Genomic DNA, 18,806 nt, shown 5'->3' on the forward strand with positions numbered 1-18,806 from the left:
GCAAAGAGCAGGAGAAGACAATCTCCCCTAGGAGAAATGGTACCAAAATCTGGAGGGCTATGCATTAACCAGGCAAAGACTGAAGGCTGGGCAAAACATTTCTCACTAGGTCTGCTCAATGCAATTTCACCGTGGTGTACTGGGACCCCGCTCTATCTGAGGTGGCGGTCAGGCGGCCAGACGCTGTCTGGGGACACTGGGGTGAGTGAGCCAATCCTTACCTCCCCCCCGCCCCCTCCTACCCCAACCCTGGGCATAAGGCAGACTGTCGTGGAGTGAAGGAACAAACGACCACACTTACTGGGGTGTCCTTATTAACAGACACCAACCTGACTTTGATCATTCACTCCCTCACTGGTTAATGAATTTTTATGGCCTAAAAGAATTGGGGGGAGGTGACCGACGACTTTTTTTTTCACCATCGTTTTTTGTAACGCTATTTTATATTTCGATAGGAAGAGAGGTAAAGACAAAAAACATAAACTCCACACTTTTTTTTTATTGTCACCGGAGGACATTTTTTTTTTTTTTTTATCCTCACCCGAGGACATTTTTCCATTTTTTGTTCAGGTAGAGTGGGAGGGAGAGAGAGGAACAGAGAGAGAGAGAGAAACATCGATGTGAAAGGGACACATCGAGTGGCTGCCTCCCACACAACCGACCAGGGCCAGGGACAAACTGCAACCCAGGTACGGGAACCGAACCTGGGTCTCTCTGGACCGCAGGCCGATGCTCTAACCGCTGGGCCAAACCGGCCAGGGATAAACGCCACAGCTTGAGAGGTGTCGGAGCCCGCCGGAGCGAGGCGAGCGGAGGGGCACCTTCTCAGCGCGCCCACCTCTCCGCCTGTCTCTTTAAGAACCGGAGCCTCGCACTCAGAAGAGACGGCGAAGGGCGCAGGTAGGTTCGGCGCCGCAGCCGGCTCCGGTCTTGGGATGCTGCTGTCTCTTTAAGGAGGCTGGGCTCTACCCGGAGAAGGCGGAGAAGTACCGCCCCTGGATCTCCAGCTTCCGGCAACTCTGAGGGACCGGAACCTGAGCGGAGCATCTGAGGCCCCAGCCTCCCTGGACGGCTGGACCCGAGGCTCCCGAGGTGAGGCGGCCAGGTGTGTGGGGCCTGCTGGGACAAAGGGGGCCTGGGATCCCCCGCCCGCGCGGGCCGCTGCAGCGCAGCTCCTCCACCTGGAACACTTCCTCTGCTTCTTGGGCAGCTCCTTCCCAGACCTCCCTTGGCCCAGGGTCTCCCAGGCTGCAGGGTCGCCATCACTCCAGCGCCTGCTCTTTGGTTGGCTATGCATAAGCACCTCACTGCCTTATTGAATGCCCCCCCCGCCCCCCCCCCCCCACACCTTATGAGTAGGTGCCATTATGAACCCATTTTACAGATGCGGAAACTGAGGCCCCAGTGAGAAGCAGAAGAATTGGGAATGAAACCCAGGTCTGCCTGACCCCAGGGCCTGTGACCTTAACCACTGGCTAGGCTTAACTGCCTTTACTCTTCACTGTTCTCATAGCCACCTTTCTCAACTCCAGACTCCCCTTCCTCATCCTTCCATCTCCAGGCTGACCGGGTCCCTAAACAAACAGTGAGTGAGACTGTTTGGAATCCCTTTGGGCCCCCCCACCCTTAGTTTGTTTATAACAGTTTTAATAATATTTGATGCTAAATGGTTATCTTTATATAAACCTATCAAACCCTACTAAAAAGAAAGGCAAATACTATTTCAAGTACTGAAGTAAGATTCGTTTGCAGATATTTTATTTTTGTATCCTATTAAGTTGATTCATTTTTACTTTTAGACTTCTGCAAGTTTACTTCCTAATAACTGGGAGAAGACCCACTGGCTGAATGGCAGCTGTAGATGACTTGCAGTTTGAAGGTACATCAGTTGGGTGCCGACCTTTTTCTTTATGATCAGTATTTCTGCATTCACAGCAGTAGATTTTCATTGCAATGCTGGTACTTACGTTAAAGATCATTTCAAACATCTTGGTAAAAGAATGTTGGCCCCACCCAGGTTTTTCTGTTTGTCCACACCAGCTATTCATTTTTGCCAAATAGCCCTTCAGATGGTAACCATAAACTTAGTACAGTGATTACAGAAAGTGTGAATAGAGTTCCTGCTTTAGCTCAACAAACATTTATCCAGCACCTACTTTGTGCTTAGAACTATGCTAGATACAGGAGATAAGAAGATAAAGGAGAAATATTTTATACTGCTGGAGTAGATAAAAGTGTAAAAAGATAATTATAATGAAATATGAAGAAAGGTCATTTCTTCATTGAATCAGTAAGTATCTCATGAGTGTGACCATGAACCAGATCATTGTTCTAGTTATCAGGGATAGAAGAATGAACAGCCAGTTTCTTCCCTTATAAAGCTCTCAGTCTAGTGAGGGAGACATTTATTTGTTAAATGGTCATTTAGAATTAATAAAATAAAAAAAAAGGTCATTTAGATATCTTATTTCAATATTAAGTAATGTACAAACTATGGAAGTGCTGGAGGAAAAGTTCATAACTCATAATCCAGAGCTGATCTAGGCTAGGGATTGACGAACGCTTATTTGTCTTGTAAACTCTTGTGTAGTTCTTACTATATGGCAAACACTGTTCTAAATGCTTTACAAACATTAACTCATTTAATCCTTATGTCGGCTTCATGAAAGTTATTTTATTCTCCCTATTTAGACCAGCCAGTGTGGCTCAGTGGATTGAACGTTGTCCCATGGACTGAGAAGTCCTGATTTAATTCCTAGTCAGGGCACATGCCCAGGTTTCCTGCTCGATCCCCAGTATGGGGTGTGTAGGAGGGAGCCAATCCATGTTTCTCTCTCACATCAATGTTTCTATTTCTCTCTCCCTTCCTCTCTCTTTAAAAAATCAATAACAGTATATTTCAAAAAAATTTATTCTCCCCTCCAGCTGGTGTGGCTCAGTTGTTGAGCATCGACCTATGCACCAAAAGGTCACCGGTTCAATTCCTGGGTCAGGGCACAAGCCCAGGTTGTGGGCCCAATCCCCAGTGGGGGCGTGCTGGAGGTGGCCAATTGATGTTCTTTTTCTCTCATCAATGTTTCTATCTCTCTCTCCCTCTCCCTTCCTCTCTCTCAAGAAATCAATTTAAAAAAAATTTATTCTATTTTCCAATGAGGAAATTGAGGCACAGGAAAATTAAGTAATTTGCCTTACGGTCATATAGTTAATAAGTGCTAAAGCATGGTTTGAACCCAGGCAGCCTACCTTCACAACCTGTGCCATCTCACTAATATCTGAGGAAGAGATACGAGAAATTCGTTTCATCAGCAAATACTGTCCTTTCCATCTTCAAAATACATCCAGCATCTGACCACTTTTCACCACCTCTGCTACTTTCCACCATGCTCAAGGTCATGATTACCTTTAGTCTGGAAGATAGCCCTTATCTTTCTTCAGATCTTCCTGCTCCCTTCCTTGCTCCACTATAGTAGGTATTTTACAGCCAGAGAGTCCTTTAAAACTAAGTCAGATCATGTCATTCCTGTAAAACCTTCCAGTGGCTCTTATCTCACTAGGAGTGAAAGCCAGAGCCCATTCTGTGCTTGGGAGGCTCTACATGATTCAGCCCTCTACTGCCGCTGATTTCATCTACTACTCTTGCCCTTTCTCTGCTGTACTCACACAAGCCCCATCACTGTTTCTCCTGGACACCAAGTACACACACAGCTTAGGGCTTTTGTACCATCATCTGTTTGGGGCATTCTTACTCCAGATAGCTACATGGCTTGTTTCCTCACTCTGTTCAGATCTCACTTCATTAGAGAGGCCTTCCTTGGCCATCCTGTGGGTCGCAACCCCTTTGGGGGTCAAAGGACCCTTTCACAGGGGTCACCTAAGACATAACAGTAGCAAAATTACAGTTATGAAGTAGCAACGAAAATAATTTTATGGTTGGGGATCACCACAACATGAGGAACTGTATTAAAGGGTCGTGGCATCAGGAAGGTTGAGAACCACTGCAGTACAGTGTGAGAACATGCAAGCGTAAAGAATGGCATATACAAAGTACCTGTGGAGGGAGGAAGTTTGCTTGATCTTCGCCCCCATGTTATTGAAAGAAGGCCAAGGTACCAGAGCAAAGATGATGGAGAAGGCTGTCACAAGGTGAGGTTTGAGAGGGGAGAGGAGCCAAATCTCACAGGACTTTATAGACTTAATGTTAAGGACTTTGCTCTGGGGGTCATGGAAGTCTTTCCCGAGGAAGATTGGTAGTGTTAGATGAACAAGTGGAGTTCAAGTCTCTTCAGGTGGAAGACATTGTGTCAAGAAAGGAACAGAGGCAAAACAGCATGGGCTATAGATGCAGAGACTGTTGGTGGCAGAAATAAGAGGCATACTAATCTTGTCCTCAGGAGTAGAAATGGGCAAGAATAACTAATAGAGAGCAGAATGTGTGAATAGTTATCATGTGAGAGGTACTCACATTCTACATTTCAATCAAACGATGCCATCTTTTATTCTTCAAACCCAGGACACATTTTCTATCTTCTCAGTCTTGCGCATCCCATTTGCTTTGCATGAGATACTATCCCCACCACTCTGACCATTCTTCTTCAAGAAACCTTTCCAAAATCATATGGCTGCTTCTCCAAGAAACTTCCAAAATCCATCAGCTACATGAGATGAGTTATCCTCCTCCTTTGAATCTCTTTGGCCTTTGTACCTCTCACCTGACACTGTCTGTTTTTCCTTCTAGCAGCTCCTGCCCCCTAGTAAATATAAGGCTTAAGTATATCTTCCTTGGTCTGCTTCCCCCAGGCACAATTGTAACTGTTTATTTATTAGTCCTCACATGAGAATATTTTTCCTTGATTTTCAGATAGAGTGGGAGGGAAGGAGAAAGAGAGGGAGAGAGAAACATTGATGTGATGAAAGACACATAAATTGGCTGCCTCCCTCATGACCACAATCGGGGTCGGGGATCGGAGATCTAACCACTACCGAGGTCCATGCCCTTAACTGGAATTGAACCTGCCTCTCTGGTCTCCGGGCTGATGCTCTTACCACTGAGCCAAACCAGCACAGGCAAACTGTCTTTTAAAATGTCAGTACCAGTCAATATATGATAGCTCCTACAATATTAATTATCTCATATCATCCTCCAAATCTCCCTGTAAGATAGGTATTATCTACATTTTATAGTTGAAGAAATAGAGACTCAGAGATACGGAGTAATTTGCCCAGGGTCATGGAGTGTTGGAGTCTTAACTTAAATAAAGGACCTCATGCTCCAGAGCCTCATGCTGCTTCTTCAACAGCCAAACATTGGAGACTGAAGCTTATGTAATTATAACATATCAGCCACCTAATTAATTTCAGTCACTTTAGTTCTTTCCATAAAACTGTGTGCATAGCTGGAAGGCAACAAGAATGGGCTGGCCCGCCCTGGCCGGTTTGGCTCAGTGGTTAGAGCGTCGGCCTGCGGTCCGGAGAGACCCGGGTTCGGTTCCCGCTAAGGGCACGTACTTCGGTTGCAGTTTGTCCCCGGCCCTGGTTGGTCGTGCGGGTGGCAGCCACTCGATGTGTCCCTTCACGTCGATGTTTCTCTCTCTCTCTCCCTTCCTCTCTCTCCCTCCCACTCTATCTGTACAAAAAATGGAAAAATATCCTCGGGTGAGGATAAAAAAAAAAAAAAAGGGCTGGCCCTATCCAAAAGCCCCATCCTCTTGTCAGTCGTAGGATTAATGCTGTTCTTGTAGTGTTATGATGGTGCCCTGCCGGTACCCTGTCTTAGTTCTGCCAAGTTCTAGAGATGCTCTGAATTGCATTCAAGAGCAGCTAAATAAAGTTCCTTGGGATACCCAGAGACAGGAAGTCTCAGTCATCACTCTTGGACATGAATAGGTGAGGTTCTTGTGGAAAGACTCAAGAGCCTTAAAAATGGTTCGCACCCTTTGACCTACTGATCACGCTGAGAGGTGTTCATCCAAAAAGCTTTTGCTACAGTGACACTCCTCACAGTGTCGTTTGTACTAACAGAGTTGAAAATACCCCAAACATCTGATAACAGTGGAATAATTATGTGAACTTTCAGTTTCTCTCTCCTCCTCTCTCTGCCCCTGGCTGATAGAATGCTGTGTAGCCACATAAATGATCATTGTAAAGACTGATATAAAATGAAAAAAATAATTTTTATATAATTTGCAGTAGACAGAACAAGATACACAATGGTTTACATAATATTGTTACATCCTAAATTAGGACTTGACACATTGAGTCATGCAGTACATTTTTGGCAAATGAAAGAATGATCTTCACTGGCATGAATCTTGCTATACAGAGAAAAGGAAATATACCAAAAGTTAACATGGTTGCTTTTATGTGGTGGGATTAAGAGTAAGTTTTATTCTGTGGTTTCTACTTTCATTTTTGTCCCCATATTTTCTATAGTGATTACAAAGGCCTTACTGGAAAAAATAACTTCATTAAATTTTTGTACTAGAATAAAAAAATAGGTTTAGATTGGGTACTTGCTGTGGGCCAGGCACTCTGTTAAGGACTTTACTTAGGTAATGTTCCTAACTTTCCCAAAATTCTTTAGAGTGAATATTATTCTCCCCATTGTATAGATGAGAACACTGAAGCTTATAGAGGTTAAGTTACTTACTCAGGTTCATGTAAATAGCTGAGCCAGGACTAAAATCTAGGTCTGATTCTAATTTCTGTTATCTTCATACTCATTATTCTGTCAGCTTGATTTCTAGATGAAAATTTTTTCAGAGCCTTTTGCCATTTGTAGCAAAGTTGAGGTTATAGAAGCTTGTCTTTATATATTTGTCTTTATTGATTTTATAGAGAGAGGAAAGGAGAGGGAGATAGAGATAGAAACATTGATGAGAGAACATTGATTGGCTGCCTCCTGCATGACCCCCACTGGGGATTGGCCCGCAACCTGGGCATATGCCCTGACCAGGAATTGAACTGGCAACCCCTTGGTGCATGGGTTGACGCTCAACCACTGAGCTACACCGGCCAGGCCAACAGCTTGTCTATAAATTAAAAGTATAGCATTTCCAGTGTGGGTAAGGTCTTTGATGCTCTTATATTCTAATTGATTTCAGAATTTGGTGATGTAGCCACTTCTCTAGCAGCAAACCCAGATGCCACCACGATAAGCATCGAGGATCCTGGTGAAACTCCTAAATATCAGCCAGGACCCCCAAGAGGCTCTGGAAGAGAAGAGGATGATGAGTTATTGGGAAATGATGACTCTGACAAAACTGAGGTTTGCACTTTCTTTGAAATGTCTTTTTTTTTTTTTTTAATTTTGAAAAAACTTGTTCATGCATTTATTCATTATATCCTGTGTGCCAGGTAGAGTGCCAACAGTGTAGCATCACACGTGGTCTCTGCCTTAGGGGGATAAACAGATAGGCAGACAGACCATTGTCATCCATGGGAATCACACTGGATGGGGGAGCAGAGAGAAGGGTTATAGAAGGCTTCCTGTAGGTGTTGACACTTAACTGAGTCTTGATAAAAGAGTAAGTGGTAGACAGGGGAAGAAGGCAGGGAAGGGTGTTCTAGGCAGTACTTTCAGCAGAGTCACAGGCATGAAGAAACACGATACAGCACATCTCCCATTTTCACATACATTGGGGACAAAATACAGGTGAAGACAGGAGATGAGACTACACAGATAGGCAAGGACTCAACCCAATGAATATGAATATTCTGTAAACTATCAGGAGCTATTAAAAGATTTTAAACACTATGGACAGATATGTTTAAAGATATTCAAGATATGGTGTCTGTGGAATATAGATTGGAGGGAAATGGACCGGAGGCCAGAAGACCAGGTAGGAGACCGTTGAAGTGGTCTAGACTAGAAGTGATGAAGCCTGAACTAGAGTTGGACACACATGTTTAGGGGGTGGGCTCAGTAGGACTTGGTGGCAAAGGGGTGAGAGCAAGAGAGGGAGGATTCCAAGAAGACTTCTAAGTTTTTGCACCAGGTTGGATGGTGACTGTTAGGTGGCTTTTTTGATCACTAAGATTTATTTCCATGTGCACAGTTGTGTTCCAGGAAAATAACTTCTAGTAATATTCTGTAAATAGAATCATGATTATATCACACTAGGGGAGCACTCGGTTCATAGCAATGTGTTCCATCCAGGTTTATTAAAATAGTGGAGCTCTTGGGTGCCAGATGCTCTTTGTGAAACTCCAGGAAATATCAAAATAAGTACTGAAGTTTATTCTAAATCAAACACTATTATATACTAGATACTGTGAAAAGAACTGAGACTTAGGAGCCTAACTTTGAATGGTGTTCTGGGTCCATAGTAATAGCTATGTGCTCTTGAGTAAGGGACTTGAACTTCCTTAAGCCTAGGTTTCCTCATCTGAAATATAAGAAGAGAGTATGTTGACTATCGTCATTATCACCACAATAGTTAATATTTATTCAGTGTTTATTAGCTGCCAGATACCATTTAAAGGCCTTAACTTGGATCACCTTGTTTAATCCTCAAAATAACCCTGAATGCCAGGAACTATTCTTATCCTCACTTTACCAATGAGAAACCTGAGACACAGAATTTAAGTAACTTGCCCCAGTACACACACTGGAAGATAGTAGATGGAACTTCACACTGAGGCAGTCGGAGTCCAGAGCCAGTGCTCCTCCCTGTACTGGACTTAGTGTACGTTAAGTGCTTATTAAAGTGGTTGGTACCCTCAGGAGATAGGAGTGATTAATTATTAGTATAGTTAATGGTATTGCCTGGCCGGTGTGGCTAAGTGGTTGAGCATCGACCCATGCACCAAGAGGTCACCTGTTCGATTCCTGGTCAGGGTTCATGCCCAGGTTGTGGGCCCAATCCCCGGGGGGGTGGGCAGGAGGTGGCCAATCAATGTTCTCTCTCATATCAATGTTTCTATCTCTCTCCCTCTCCCTTCCTCTTTCTCTAAAATCAATAAAGAAAAAAAATGTACTAGTCGAGGTTCTCCAGAGAAAAAGAACCAGTAGGATGTGTATATATAGAAAATGAAACTTATTTTAAAGAATCGGTTCACATGATTGTGGATGCTTGGTAAGTCCAAAATCTGGTGGAGGAGGCTGGTAGGCTGGAGACTCAGGAAGAAGTTGGAATTTGAGTCCTAAAGCATTCTGCTATAGAACCAGGAAGAACTGATGTTTCAGGTGAAGTCTGAAGGCACCCTACCAGAGAATTCTCTCTCACTGAGGAGGTCGGCTTTTTGTTCAATTCAGGCCTTCACCTGATTGGCTGAGGTCCACCCACATATTGGAGGGCAATTTGCTTTACTCAGAAAGTCCACTGATTTAAATGTAAGTCTTATTAAAAAAACACCCTCTTAGAAACATCCAGAATAATGTTTGACCAAATATCTGGGCACCATGGCCCAGACAAATTGATACATATAATTTATCATCGCACTGAGCAACAGCAGGTTTCAAAAGTTTAAGAAATGTAAGGGGGGGGGGGAATCTTTTTTTTTTTTTTAAGTGAAAGAGACCATAGATTTTTATTTTTGTTTATTTATTTATTTTTTTGGTACGTGCCCCTAGCAGGAACCGAACCTGGGACTCTATGGTCCACAGGCTGACACTCCACCCACTGAGCCAAACCAGCCAGGGCAGGGTGGGGGATCTTAAGATTGAAAACATTCTATCCATTATTTTAATGTTGTCTGTGTATTGGGAAGAGGTTCTTTGGCCTAGCTTATAGAACATGGCTCTAAGGTGTTTCATATCTTGTAATATTAGGTTTAGGAAAGAACCTTCAATTTCCTCTATTTTAGTTTCCCTTTCAAGATATTAATGCTGTTCAAGGTATGTCAGAAAGGCAACACATGAATACCTCCAGGAACAGGCTGTTAATCTCCATGTAGAGCAGCCACTGCCACTGTTGGGCAACTTGAATTGTGAACTTTTTTTTTTTTAATCCTCATCCGAGGACATTTTTCCATTTTTGTTGTTGTTGTTTTTCAGATTGAGTGGGAGGGGGAGAGAGAAAGAGAAACATCAACGTTAAAGGGATACATCGAGTGGTTGCCACCCGCATGACCAACCAGGGCCGAGGACAAACTGCAACCGAGGTACGTGCCCCTAGCGGGAATCAAACCCGGGTCTCTCTGGACCGCAGGTCGATGCTCTAACCGCTGAGCCAAACCAGCCAGGGCGAATTGTGAACATTTTTTTGCCTTTATAACGAACAAAAAAATATTTGCCCAGAGCCCTGGCCAGTTTGGCTCAGCGGTTAGAGCGTCGCCCTGCGGTCTGGAGAGACCCGGGTTCGGTTCCCGCAAGGGGCACGTACTTCGGTTGCAGTTTGTCCCCAGCCCTGGTTGGTCGTGCGGGTGGCAGCCGCTCGATGTGTCCCTTCACATCGATGTTTCTCTCTCTCTCCCTTCCTCTCTCTCCCTCCCACTCTATCTGTACAAAAAATAGAAAAATATCCTCGGGTGAGGATAAAAAAAAAAAAAAAATTTGCCCAGAGTACCTTCCCTGTCTTTCAAAGTTCCTCAGTCTTTCTTTTCCTCTTGCTGTATGAATCCTCTTCAAATGACTGAAGGTGGCAGTCATGATTCCTGGCATGTGACCTGCATTCTGCTGTCAGATACCTGTGCTGCTGGGACAAGTATAGCCCTCCATGGGAGCCTCTTCTAAATTGGAATTTTGTTTCTTTTTGTTGTTGTTAATGCTCACCCAAAGATATTTTTTTCATTGATTTTTAGAGAGTGGAAGGGAGGAAGGGGGGTGGAGAGAGAGAGAGAGAGAAACATCGATGTGAGAGAGACACATAGATTGGTTGCCTCCCACATGCTCCCCGACTGGAGCTGAGGATCGAACCTGCAACCCAGGTAAGTGCCTTGAACGGGAATTGAATCCTCAACCTTTCTGTGGGTGGGTCAGTGCTCTAACCCCTGGGCCACACTGGCTGGGGTGGAATTTTGTTTTTTTGTCAGGGGGATATATTTTAAGTTTCTAGTACTTTAGAGTGAATCAGTATATCAAATTTTTGAGAATTCAGGTGGTACAGTAGTAAGGATCTTGAGGGGTGAGGGAAGAAAAGATATTTACACTGATTGCCTTCTATATGTATGTGTATATGTTTATATGTTATTGTACACAATACATATATTATTTATAATTAATCAAATCCTACCTATAATCCTGTGAAGATTAATATAATCTATATGATCTATATATCTATTAATATAGTCTATCTAGGAGGTAGATCTTGTTAGCACTATTTTTAGGTAAGAGATCTAAGACTGAGAGGAGTCTAGTGATTTGACAAAGCTGCCCCTAGTGGAGGGACCAGGATTTGAAGCCTTTTGGTGTGACTTCAAAACCCATGCTTGTTTTATATCAGGCTGAGAGTTGGACATGGCTATTACAAAGTTGATTGATGGATGCAGAAGAGTTCGGTCTTTTGTACATCTTGGTTTTACATTAGATCAAATCCCTTTCTGTGTGTGTATCTGGAATAAGAAATCACTTGTGTTCATTATGTTTTATTTTACTGCTGACAGTTACTTGCTGGACAGAAGAAAAGCTCCCCTTTCTGGACATTTGAATACTATCAAACATTTTTCGATGTAGACACTTACCAGGTGTGTAAAGCAGTTTCACCTTTCCTTTTACATGTAATGGAGACTTGTTTCTTCTATGGTTAAGCAGTGAAATAATGTGAAAGCTTTTGTATACTGGGCAGGATCTTACAAAAGTAAAAGGGTTACTAGTATTTGAAAATGCTACCATCTTAAAGCTCTAGTAACTGAGTTTCAATTTTGCAGCAGTTGAATTTATTAATCTTAAATCTTTTGTAGACTTATTGCTGTGTTATTTTCCAGGTCTTTGACAGAATAAAAGGGTCTCTTTTGCCAATACCAGGAAAAAACTTTGTGAGGTTATATATCCGCAGCAATCCAGATCTCTATGGTATGTGTAGTGCCGTTTTGATTCTTTACCATGTGCCTGTTGAACTCAGGTGAGTGTGCGGGTTACCTGCAAAGGTGGAGAAGTGCACTGTTGGCTGGGCGAGCAGCATTTTATTTGACTTTTCTGAGCTTCAGTAGCAATCCTTACAAAGAATTTAAAATGCAATTATCTGTTACATTAATGCTATGATTATAAGTAATAGTATGTCCTTTGGAAGTCTTCAAATGACATCACAGATGAGACAAATTTACTTTGTCTTAGAGGAGATTGTTGATTTTAATTTTAGAGGAATTGGTTTGGGGTGGTGAGGAGTGTGGAGAAGAACTCTTAACATTTTTTTATTGCGTCCCAGCTTTGCCTCCAGACAGGCTGGCTTTCCGTGGGACTCAGGCAGCAGCACTGGAAGTCTGTAAGAGGGAGGGACCAGGAGATGACTGTCATCCTGAGTGTCCCTGCCATTTGAGAAAGATCAGAGGTCCGCCCGGTGTTCTGCGGGAAGGGGCTCCAACATCAGTGGGTTTCTGTGTTCAAGGGGATAAGAGCACATGCGTGTTTTCATGCGCAGGTGCCCTATGAAAGACTTTGTGTACATGGCCATATTTAATTCTTGCAACAGCCTTCAGGGTAGGTATTGTTTCCCCAGTTTTCAAAAGAGGAAGCTGATGCTCAGTGAGGCTTAGTAATATATATGTTCAATCCTAAACAATAAATGTTAGAGTGATTCTATATGTTGGTTATAAGAGGAAAAGGAACTCATGAGAAATTTCTGGGTGTCACTTAATACTTACTGATCAATCCTTACAAGACTATATAGTAAGTGCTATTAGCCCTGTTTTCTCTGTGAGGAAACTAAGGCTGAGAGTTGTTAGACTGAAAAAGTAGAACTAGAACCTAGTTCAGTGTTATGTAAAGCCCACATTTACTCTATTAGAGTGGAGATTTACACTACAGAACCTTTTCATCAAATGGCATAGATGTCCAATATTTAAAACCAATGAAAGTGTAACTGCTCTGGAGGCTGAGGTTCAGCCCCCTTCTGTCAGCTCCTGCTGTCTGTGACAGTACCAGAAGTTCCATCCAGAGATCTGTGGAGTTCCTGGAGCTCTAGTGAACGTGGTGTGAAAACCATTGCCTTGGCCCATGCCCCTCATCCAAGAGTTGCCAGGTAGTTTCTCTTTAGCTCTCATTCATTCTTCTAGCCTGAGAACTTCTTGAGATGCAGGCTCTGTGTCTGAGTAACCCATGTTATCAGTGCCCAGCAGAGGGCTTGGCACAGAGTAAGTGCTCAGACAATTTGTGAGCACCTCATTTTGTGCTAGAGACTGAGGATTCAAAGTCATAGTCTCCACCCCCAAGGAGGAAGAAGAGAGAACTAATATGTTGAGCACCCTACTAGTGCCAAGCATGGAGCTCAGTGCTATTTTATCCTATTTATTTCCCACACTCCAAGGTAGCCTTATCAAAAGAGAAAAAATGAGGTTTGTTTTACCATTCTTTATGCTTTTCTGGATGTTAGAAGTATTTCATGATATAAAAATGCATACTACAGCCCTGGCTGGTTTGGCTTAGCAGTTAGAGCGTTGGCCTGCGGACCAATGAGTCATGGGTCCAATTCTGGTCAAGGGCATGTACCTCGGTTGTGGTTTGTTCCAGGCCCTGGTTGGGGTTGTACGGGGTGGGGCAACCAGTTGATGTGTCCCTCTCCCATCGATGTTTATTTCTCTTTCCCTCCCTCCATCCCACTCTATCTGAAGAAAAATGGAAAAATATCCTCCGAAGAGGATTAAAAAAAAAAAAGACTACTACAAACTAAATTAAGGCTCCCTCCTACCCTATCTCATAATAAGGGTAGGAATTTGGCAGGAAGGAGGAAGAGAGAAGGCAGTATGAAGTAGTGTGCAAGCCTGGGATTGAACAAGTGAGTGTGTGTCTCTGGAGCCCAAGCTTCCTGTGTGCCTGAGTGCACTAGAGGCAGTGACTGTGTCTGCTGCACATTGTTGTGTCCCCAGCACTTAGTACAGTGTCTAAAGGCTTATAGAAGACAGTGTTCTCTCCTTTCTAGCTATGGGTACTGTAATATTGTGGCCACTTGTGGTCATGTGCTTGGATGGTCTATACCCATCAACAACACATGGTCAGTTTTGTTCATTTGTTCTACAAAGCTTTTGGGAATATTTTTGTTTTGTTAATCCTCACCCAAGGTATTTTTTCCATTGATTTTTAGAGAGAGTGGAAGGGAGGGAGGGAGAAAGAGAGAGAGAGAAAGAGAAAGAGAAACATCAATGTGAGAGAAACACATTGATTGGTTGCCTCCTGCATGCGCTGTGACTGGGGCCAGGGATCGAACCTGCATCCCAGGTACATGCCCTTAACCGGGAATCAAACTGGAGACCCTTTGGTCCAAGGGCCGACACTCTAACCCCTGAGCCAAATCAGCTGTTGTAGGGTTTTGTTTTGTTTTTAAGTCTGTTTGTTTGTTGCATCTTTAAGGTGCTAGGCTTTCAGAATAATAAAGTGAACAAGACTTAGTTCTTGGCTACAACAGAGAGCTTGCAGGCTAGTGAGTGAACAGCTGATGGTGGCTTTAGAGCACCCAATGGAATGTTTGCGCTCTTTCCCACCTTCGGGATCCAGTGTGGCTTTGAAAAGTGCTAATCCATGGCTGCTAATCATCTCTCCCTATATAATAATTCTCTTAATTTTATGATATGTCAAGGTGCCTGCAATTATCCCAAAAGGTATTACAAAATATTAGTGAACTGAAACTGAAATTCATAAAATTTATCAAACTCTCTAGATTTAAAATTTTATTTGTTCTAATAGTACCTTTTCTGGATGGGGAGAAACAAGGATGGTATTTGTGAAATCAAGAGAAGTGATAAAGGGGATTTGCAAAGCATGGTGTACCATCCATTCAGTGGAATGTTTTATCAAATCGCTAAAAAAGAATAAAGCTGATTTTTATGAATAGCCATGGTAGAATCTGCAGGATATATTAAGGTGAAAATACATATGTGTGTTACCATTTTTATAAAACATGCTTGCAAGCACACACATATACATATATGCATTTTCTTATATGTGTATTGAAATCTCTGGCAGGATTTACCAGAAGCTGGTTACAGTAGTGAGGTCTGGGAGATGAAATAGAAAGCTAGAGAGCAGAGAGAGAAGAAAGTTTACTTTTCTTCATATTCCCTTTTGTACCTTTTGAACACTGAACTATGTGCATGTATTACTTTTTTTTTTTTAATAATTTTTTTTCCCTTTATTGATTTCAGAGAGAGAAGAAGGGAGAGGGAGAGAGAGATAGAAACATCGATGACAGAGAACATTGATTGGCCGCCTCCTGTATGCACCCTACTGGGAATTGGGCCCACAACCTGGGCATGTGTCCTGACTGGGAATCGAACCAGCAACCTCTTGGTGCATGGGTCGATGCATCAACCACTGAACCACACCGGCCGGACAGCATGTATTACTTTTATTAAAAAGAAAGAGCCTGGCCGGTGTGGCTCAGTGGTTGAGCGTTGATCCATACACCAAGAGATCGCCAGTTCGATTCCCGGGCAGGGCACATGCCCAGGTTGAGGGCCCAATACCCAGTGGGGGGAATGCAGGAGATGGCCAGTTGATGTTGTCTCTCATTGATGTTTCTATCTCTCCCTTCCTCTGCCTTCCTCTCTCTCTCTCAAAAATCAATAAAGAAAAAAAAAATAAAGAAAAAAATAAAGCCTTAAACACACACATATATACCCACAGTGAACTGGTAGATTACATTAACTTTTCTCTAAAGCATTCTGTTTGCCCTGCTCTTCCATTTAGATTGCAGAAGGACCTGTCTGGCTTATTGGTTTTTTTTTCTGGCACTAATATTTGGCATTTAGATAAGGAAAGTAACTTATTTCTTGTATCCTGATGGTAAAGGTTTAACACAATGTCCATAAAATTGGTGTTTTGTTTTTTTTTTATTCTCCAATAAAAGAAGCTATAAACAAATCAGTGTCATTATTCATCTAATTATGGGAGGTGTTTTGGCTTTTGCATTCCAATCCCCCCCCCTGTGTTTAAGGCAACTAATTATTGAGTTCTGTGTTTGACCTTTTAAAAAAGAAAATCCCCATTAAACGAGTATTGAATGCATCTAAAAATCATTGTCCCCTGCTTACATGAATAGGGTGAGGGAGATAAGAAAATATTCTTTAAGAGTCTAAAGGCTGGTGCTTCATTTTCTTGTCTCTGAATTTTCTGGTTTCCTTTGCAGGCCCCTTTTGGATATGCGCCACATTGGTTTTTGCCATAGCAATTAGTGGGAACCTTTCCAACTTCTTAATCCATTTGGGAGAGAAGACATACCATTATGTACCTGAATTCCGAAAAGGTTGGTGAATAGCTTGACTCATTTGAAATGCTGTCAGTTTGTAACCATGGGTTCTTTTTACCCACTGAGCTCTCGGGCCTCCAGAGCACCTCCTGCTTTCTGTATTTCAGGGTTCAAACATACCTAATGTCTCAGAATTTACCACCCATCTGTATAAATCCACATACATGTTTTAAATTGTGGTAAAATATATGTAACATAAAATTTACTGTATTAGCCATTTTTAATTGTACAATTCAGTGGTAATAAGTATAGTCACAATATTGTGAATTCACATAATCTTCTGGAAAACAAAGGGAATACCAATAGCAATTGGAATTTATTTAAGGAAAAATGTACCAGATAAGCAAAAAGCAATGTGCATGAAAGTTTCCATTGTAGCATTATTTGTGTTATCCAAATGTTGGAAACAATAGGGACATTGTTATTTAAGTCATGATGACTCAACTAGCTAGGTCTGTAGCCACTAATTATGAAGCTGTAGAGCAAGGAAGACTGATCATCCAAACTATGCTTATGCTGTTAGCAACTTGGTTCAAGAGAAGTCTGGAGCCCTGGCTGGTTTGGCTCAGCGGTTGGATCTTCGGCCCGCAGACCAATGAGTCCCAGGTTCAATTCCAGTCAAGGGCATGTACCTTGGTTGCGATTCGTCCTTGGCTCTGGTTGGGATCATGTGGGAGGCAACCACTCGATGTGTCCCTTTCACGTCAATGTTTCTTTCTCTCTCTCTCTTCTTCTCTCCCCCTCCCACTCTATCTGAACAAAAAAATGGAAAAATGTCCTCGGGTGAGGATAAAAAAAAAGAAATCTGCATTTCATGTCTAGAAGGGAAAATGCAGAAATGAGTGTGTCCTAGTGATGGGCTTGTGGATGACATTCCTGTTCTAAAACTTCCTTTCTTGTGGTAGTATTGGATAATTAAAAACAAAAACCAGCTTTTAGGGACTTGCAGATGAAAGCCACTTCAAAATGAGAAAGTTTGGCTTTGTAGGAAATTGACCCATGCCACTTTCTCAATTTTCTCCTTCTCTCCCTGCTTGTCTGCTCCCCTGTTGAAAGGTTATATATAGACTGTACAAAAGCATGGTCTTTGGAACCAGGGTACTGGCTTCAAGTTCCAGCCCCACCACTCTTTAACTTCTACCTTGTTGGGCAGGTTATTTCATCTCTCCTGGCCTCAGATTGCTTATCAGTGAAATGGAAATAATATCTATATTATAGGGCTATTGTATGAATAAAGAGTTGATATATGTGAAGCAGTATACATATATATGAACAGATACATATGTATACACACACATATATATGTATATAGAGGTATGTATTTACCTGTGTGTATATGTGTGTCAGTGTGTAGCCTTCCTTCTTCCTTCTCTACCCTCCTTGCCCATTGTCCCTTCTCTTTCCTTCTCCATCATGGAGTCAGACTTACATTCAGTGCTAACTCCATTTGTCAAATGACCTTGGTTAGAGTCTAACTCAATAAATGTTATCCATGAGATACAGACCCTGCCTTCAGGTAGCACCAATGGTTAAGCAAAGAAAGACAGGTAAATGCCCTGGCCGGTTTGGTTCAGCGGTTGGAGCATCGGCCTGCGGACTAGAGAGTCCCGGTTCAGTTCCCGCTAGGGGCATGTACCAAAAAAAAAAAGAAAGAAAGACAGGTAAATGCATATTGCTGTAAATAGTATGTATTAATTTCTGTATCCAAGGTAGGTGTAAGTATATTGACAGAAAAGGAGTGAATCACCCTACCTGAGGGTCTGGAAGCTCAGGAGGGTCTTTATCTGTTCTTATCCTCTTTGGCTAGGCATCCCAGTATTATCAGGGAGTCATGGGATGTATGTACCAGTAAAATAGCCATTGCCTCTATCAATAAACAGTTTTCCATTTTATGTACAGAGTATAAGTCACACATCCAAGGTCAGATCCTGCTTCCACCACTTATTTAACCTTGACCATTGAGCTTCTCTGATCCAGTTTCCTTATCTCCAAAAGGAAGATATAGAATATATTTAATAATGTGTTTACATGTCTGTTAACAATATCAATAGCTAATTATTGGTTATTTATTATGTATCAATCAGTGTTCCAGCTATACCTGTTTGTACTCATTTAATTCTAATAATCTTATAACGTATTATACTATTATTCCATTTTATAGATGAGGAAACTGAGGCAGGATGGTTAAGTAACTTCTACTTCCGGTTACTTAGCTGTAAGTGGCATAGCTAGGATTAGAATCCATGGAGTTTGCATCCAGAGTCTATCCCTTTTACTATTACACAATGTTGCCTCTTGATAAAGCAGTGTAATGCCTGATACCCAGTGGCTAACTGTAGCCATAATAGTAATTCTTTTCCTCTTCCATTAGTTATCCAAGAAAAAAGCAGTATGTCAGCAAAATACATTTGGCTTAATCAGGTAGTTTCCAATGCGAAAAAGCTGCTCTGGGAGCTAACTATGTTTTGAACA

General features: G+C 42.3%; 1 protein-coding gene across 3 annotated transcripts in view; it reads left to right on the top strand.

The window, feature by feature from the left end:
- The first annotated feature begins 979 nt into the window (after positions 1 to 979).
- Positions 980 to 18,806, top strand: part of YIPF1 (Yip1 domain family member 1) — a 43,029-nt gene continuing 25,202 nt past the window's right edge. For 2 of the 3 annotated variants that reach the window (XM_036255481.1, XM_036255480.1), the window contains exons 1-6: positions 980 to 1,092; positions 1,800 to 1,879; positions 7,101 to 7,264; positions 11,542 to 11,622; positions 11,863 to 11,950; positions 16,215 to 16,331. In XM_036255481.1, coding sequence (XP_036111374.1) covers positions 1,849 to 1,879; positions 7,101 to 7,264; positions 11,542 to 11,622; positions 11,863 to 11,950; positions 16,215 to 16,331 — 481 coding nt within the window. In that variant the 5' untranslated portion in view covers positions 980 to 1,092; positions 1,800 to 1,848. Of the gene's footprint in view, positions 1,106 to 1,799; positions 1,880 to 7,100; positions 7,265 to 11,541; positions 11,623 to 11,862; positions 11,951 to 16,214; positions 16,332 to 18,806 lie in introns of all 3 variants that reach the window. The other variant, XM_036255482.1, reaches the window with a different exon arrangement.

Source organism: Molossus molossus, unplaced genomic scaffold (genome assembly GCF_014108415.1).
Source record: "Molossus molossus isolate mMolMol1 unplaced genomic scaffold, mMolMol1.p scaffold_m16_p_12, whole genome shotgun sequence".
NCBI lineage: Eukaryota > Metazoa > Chordata > Mammalia > Chiroptera > Molossidae > Molossus > Molossus molossus.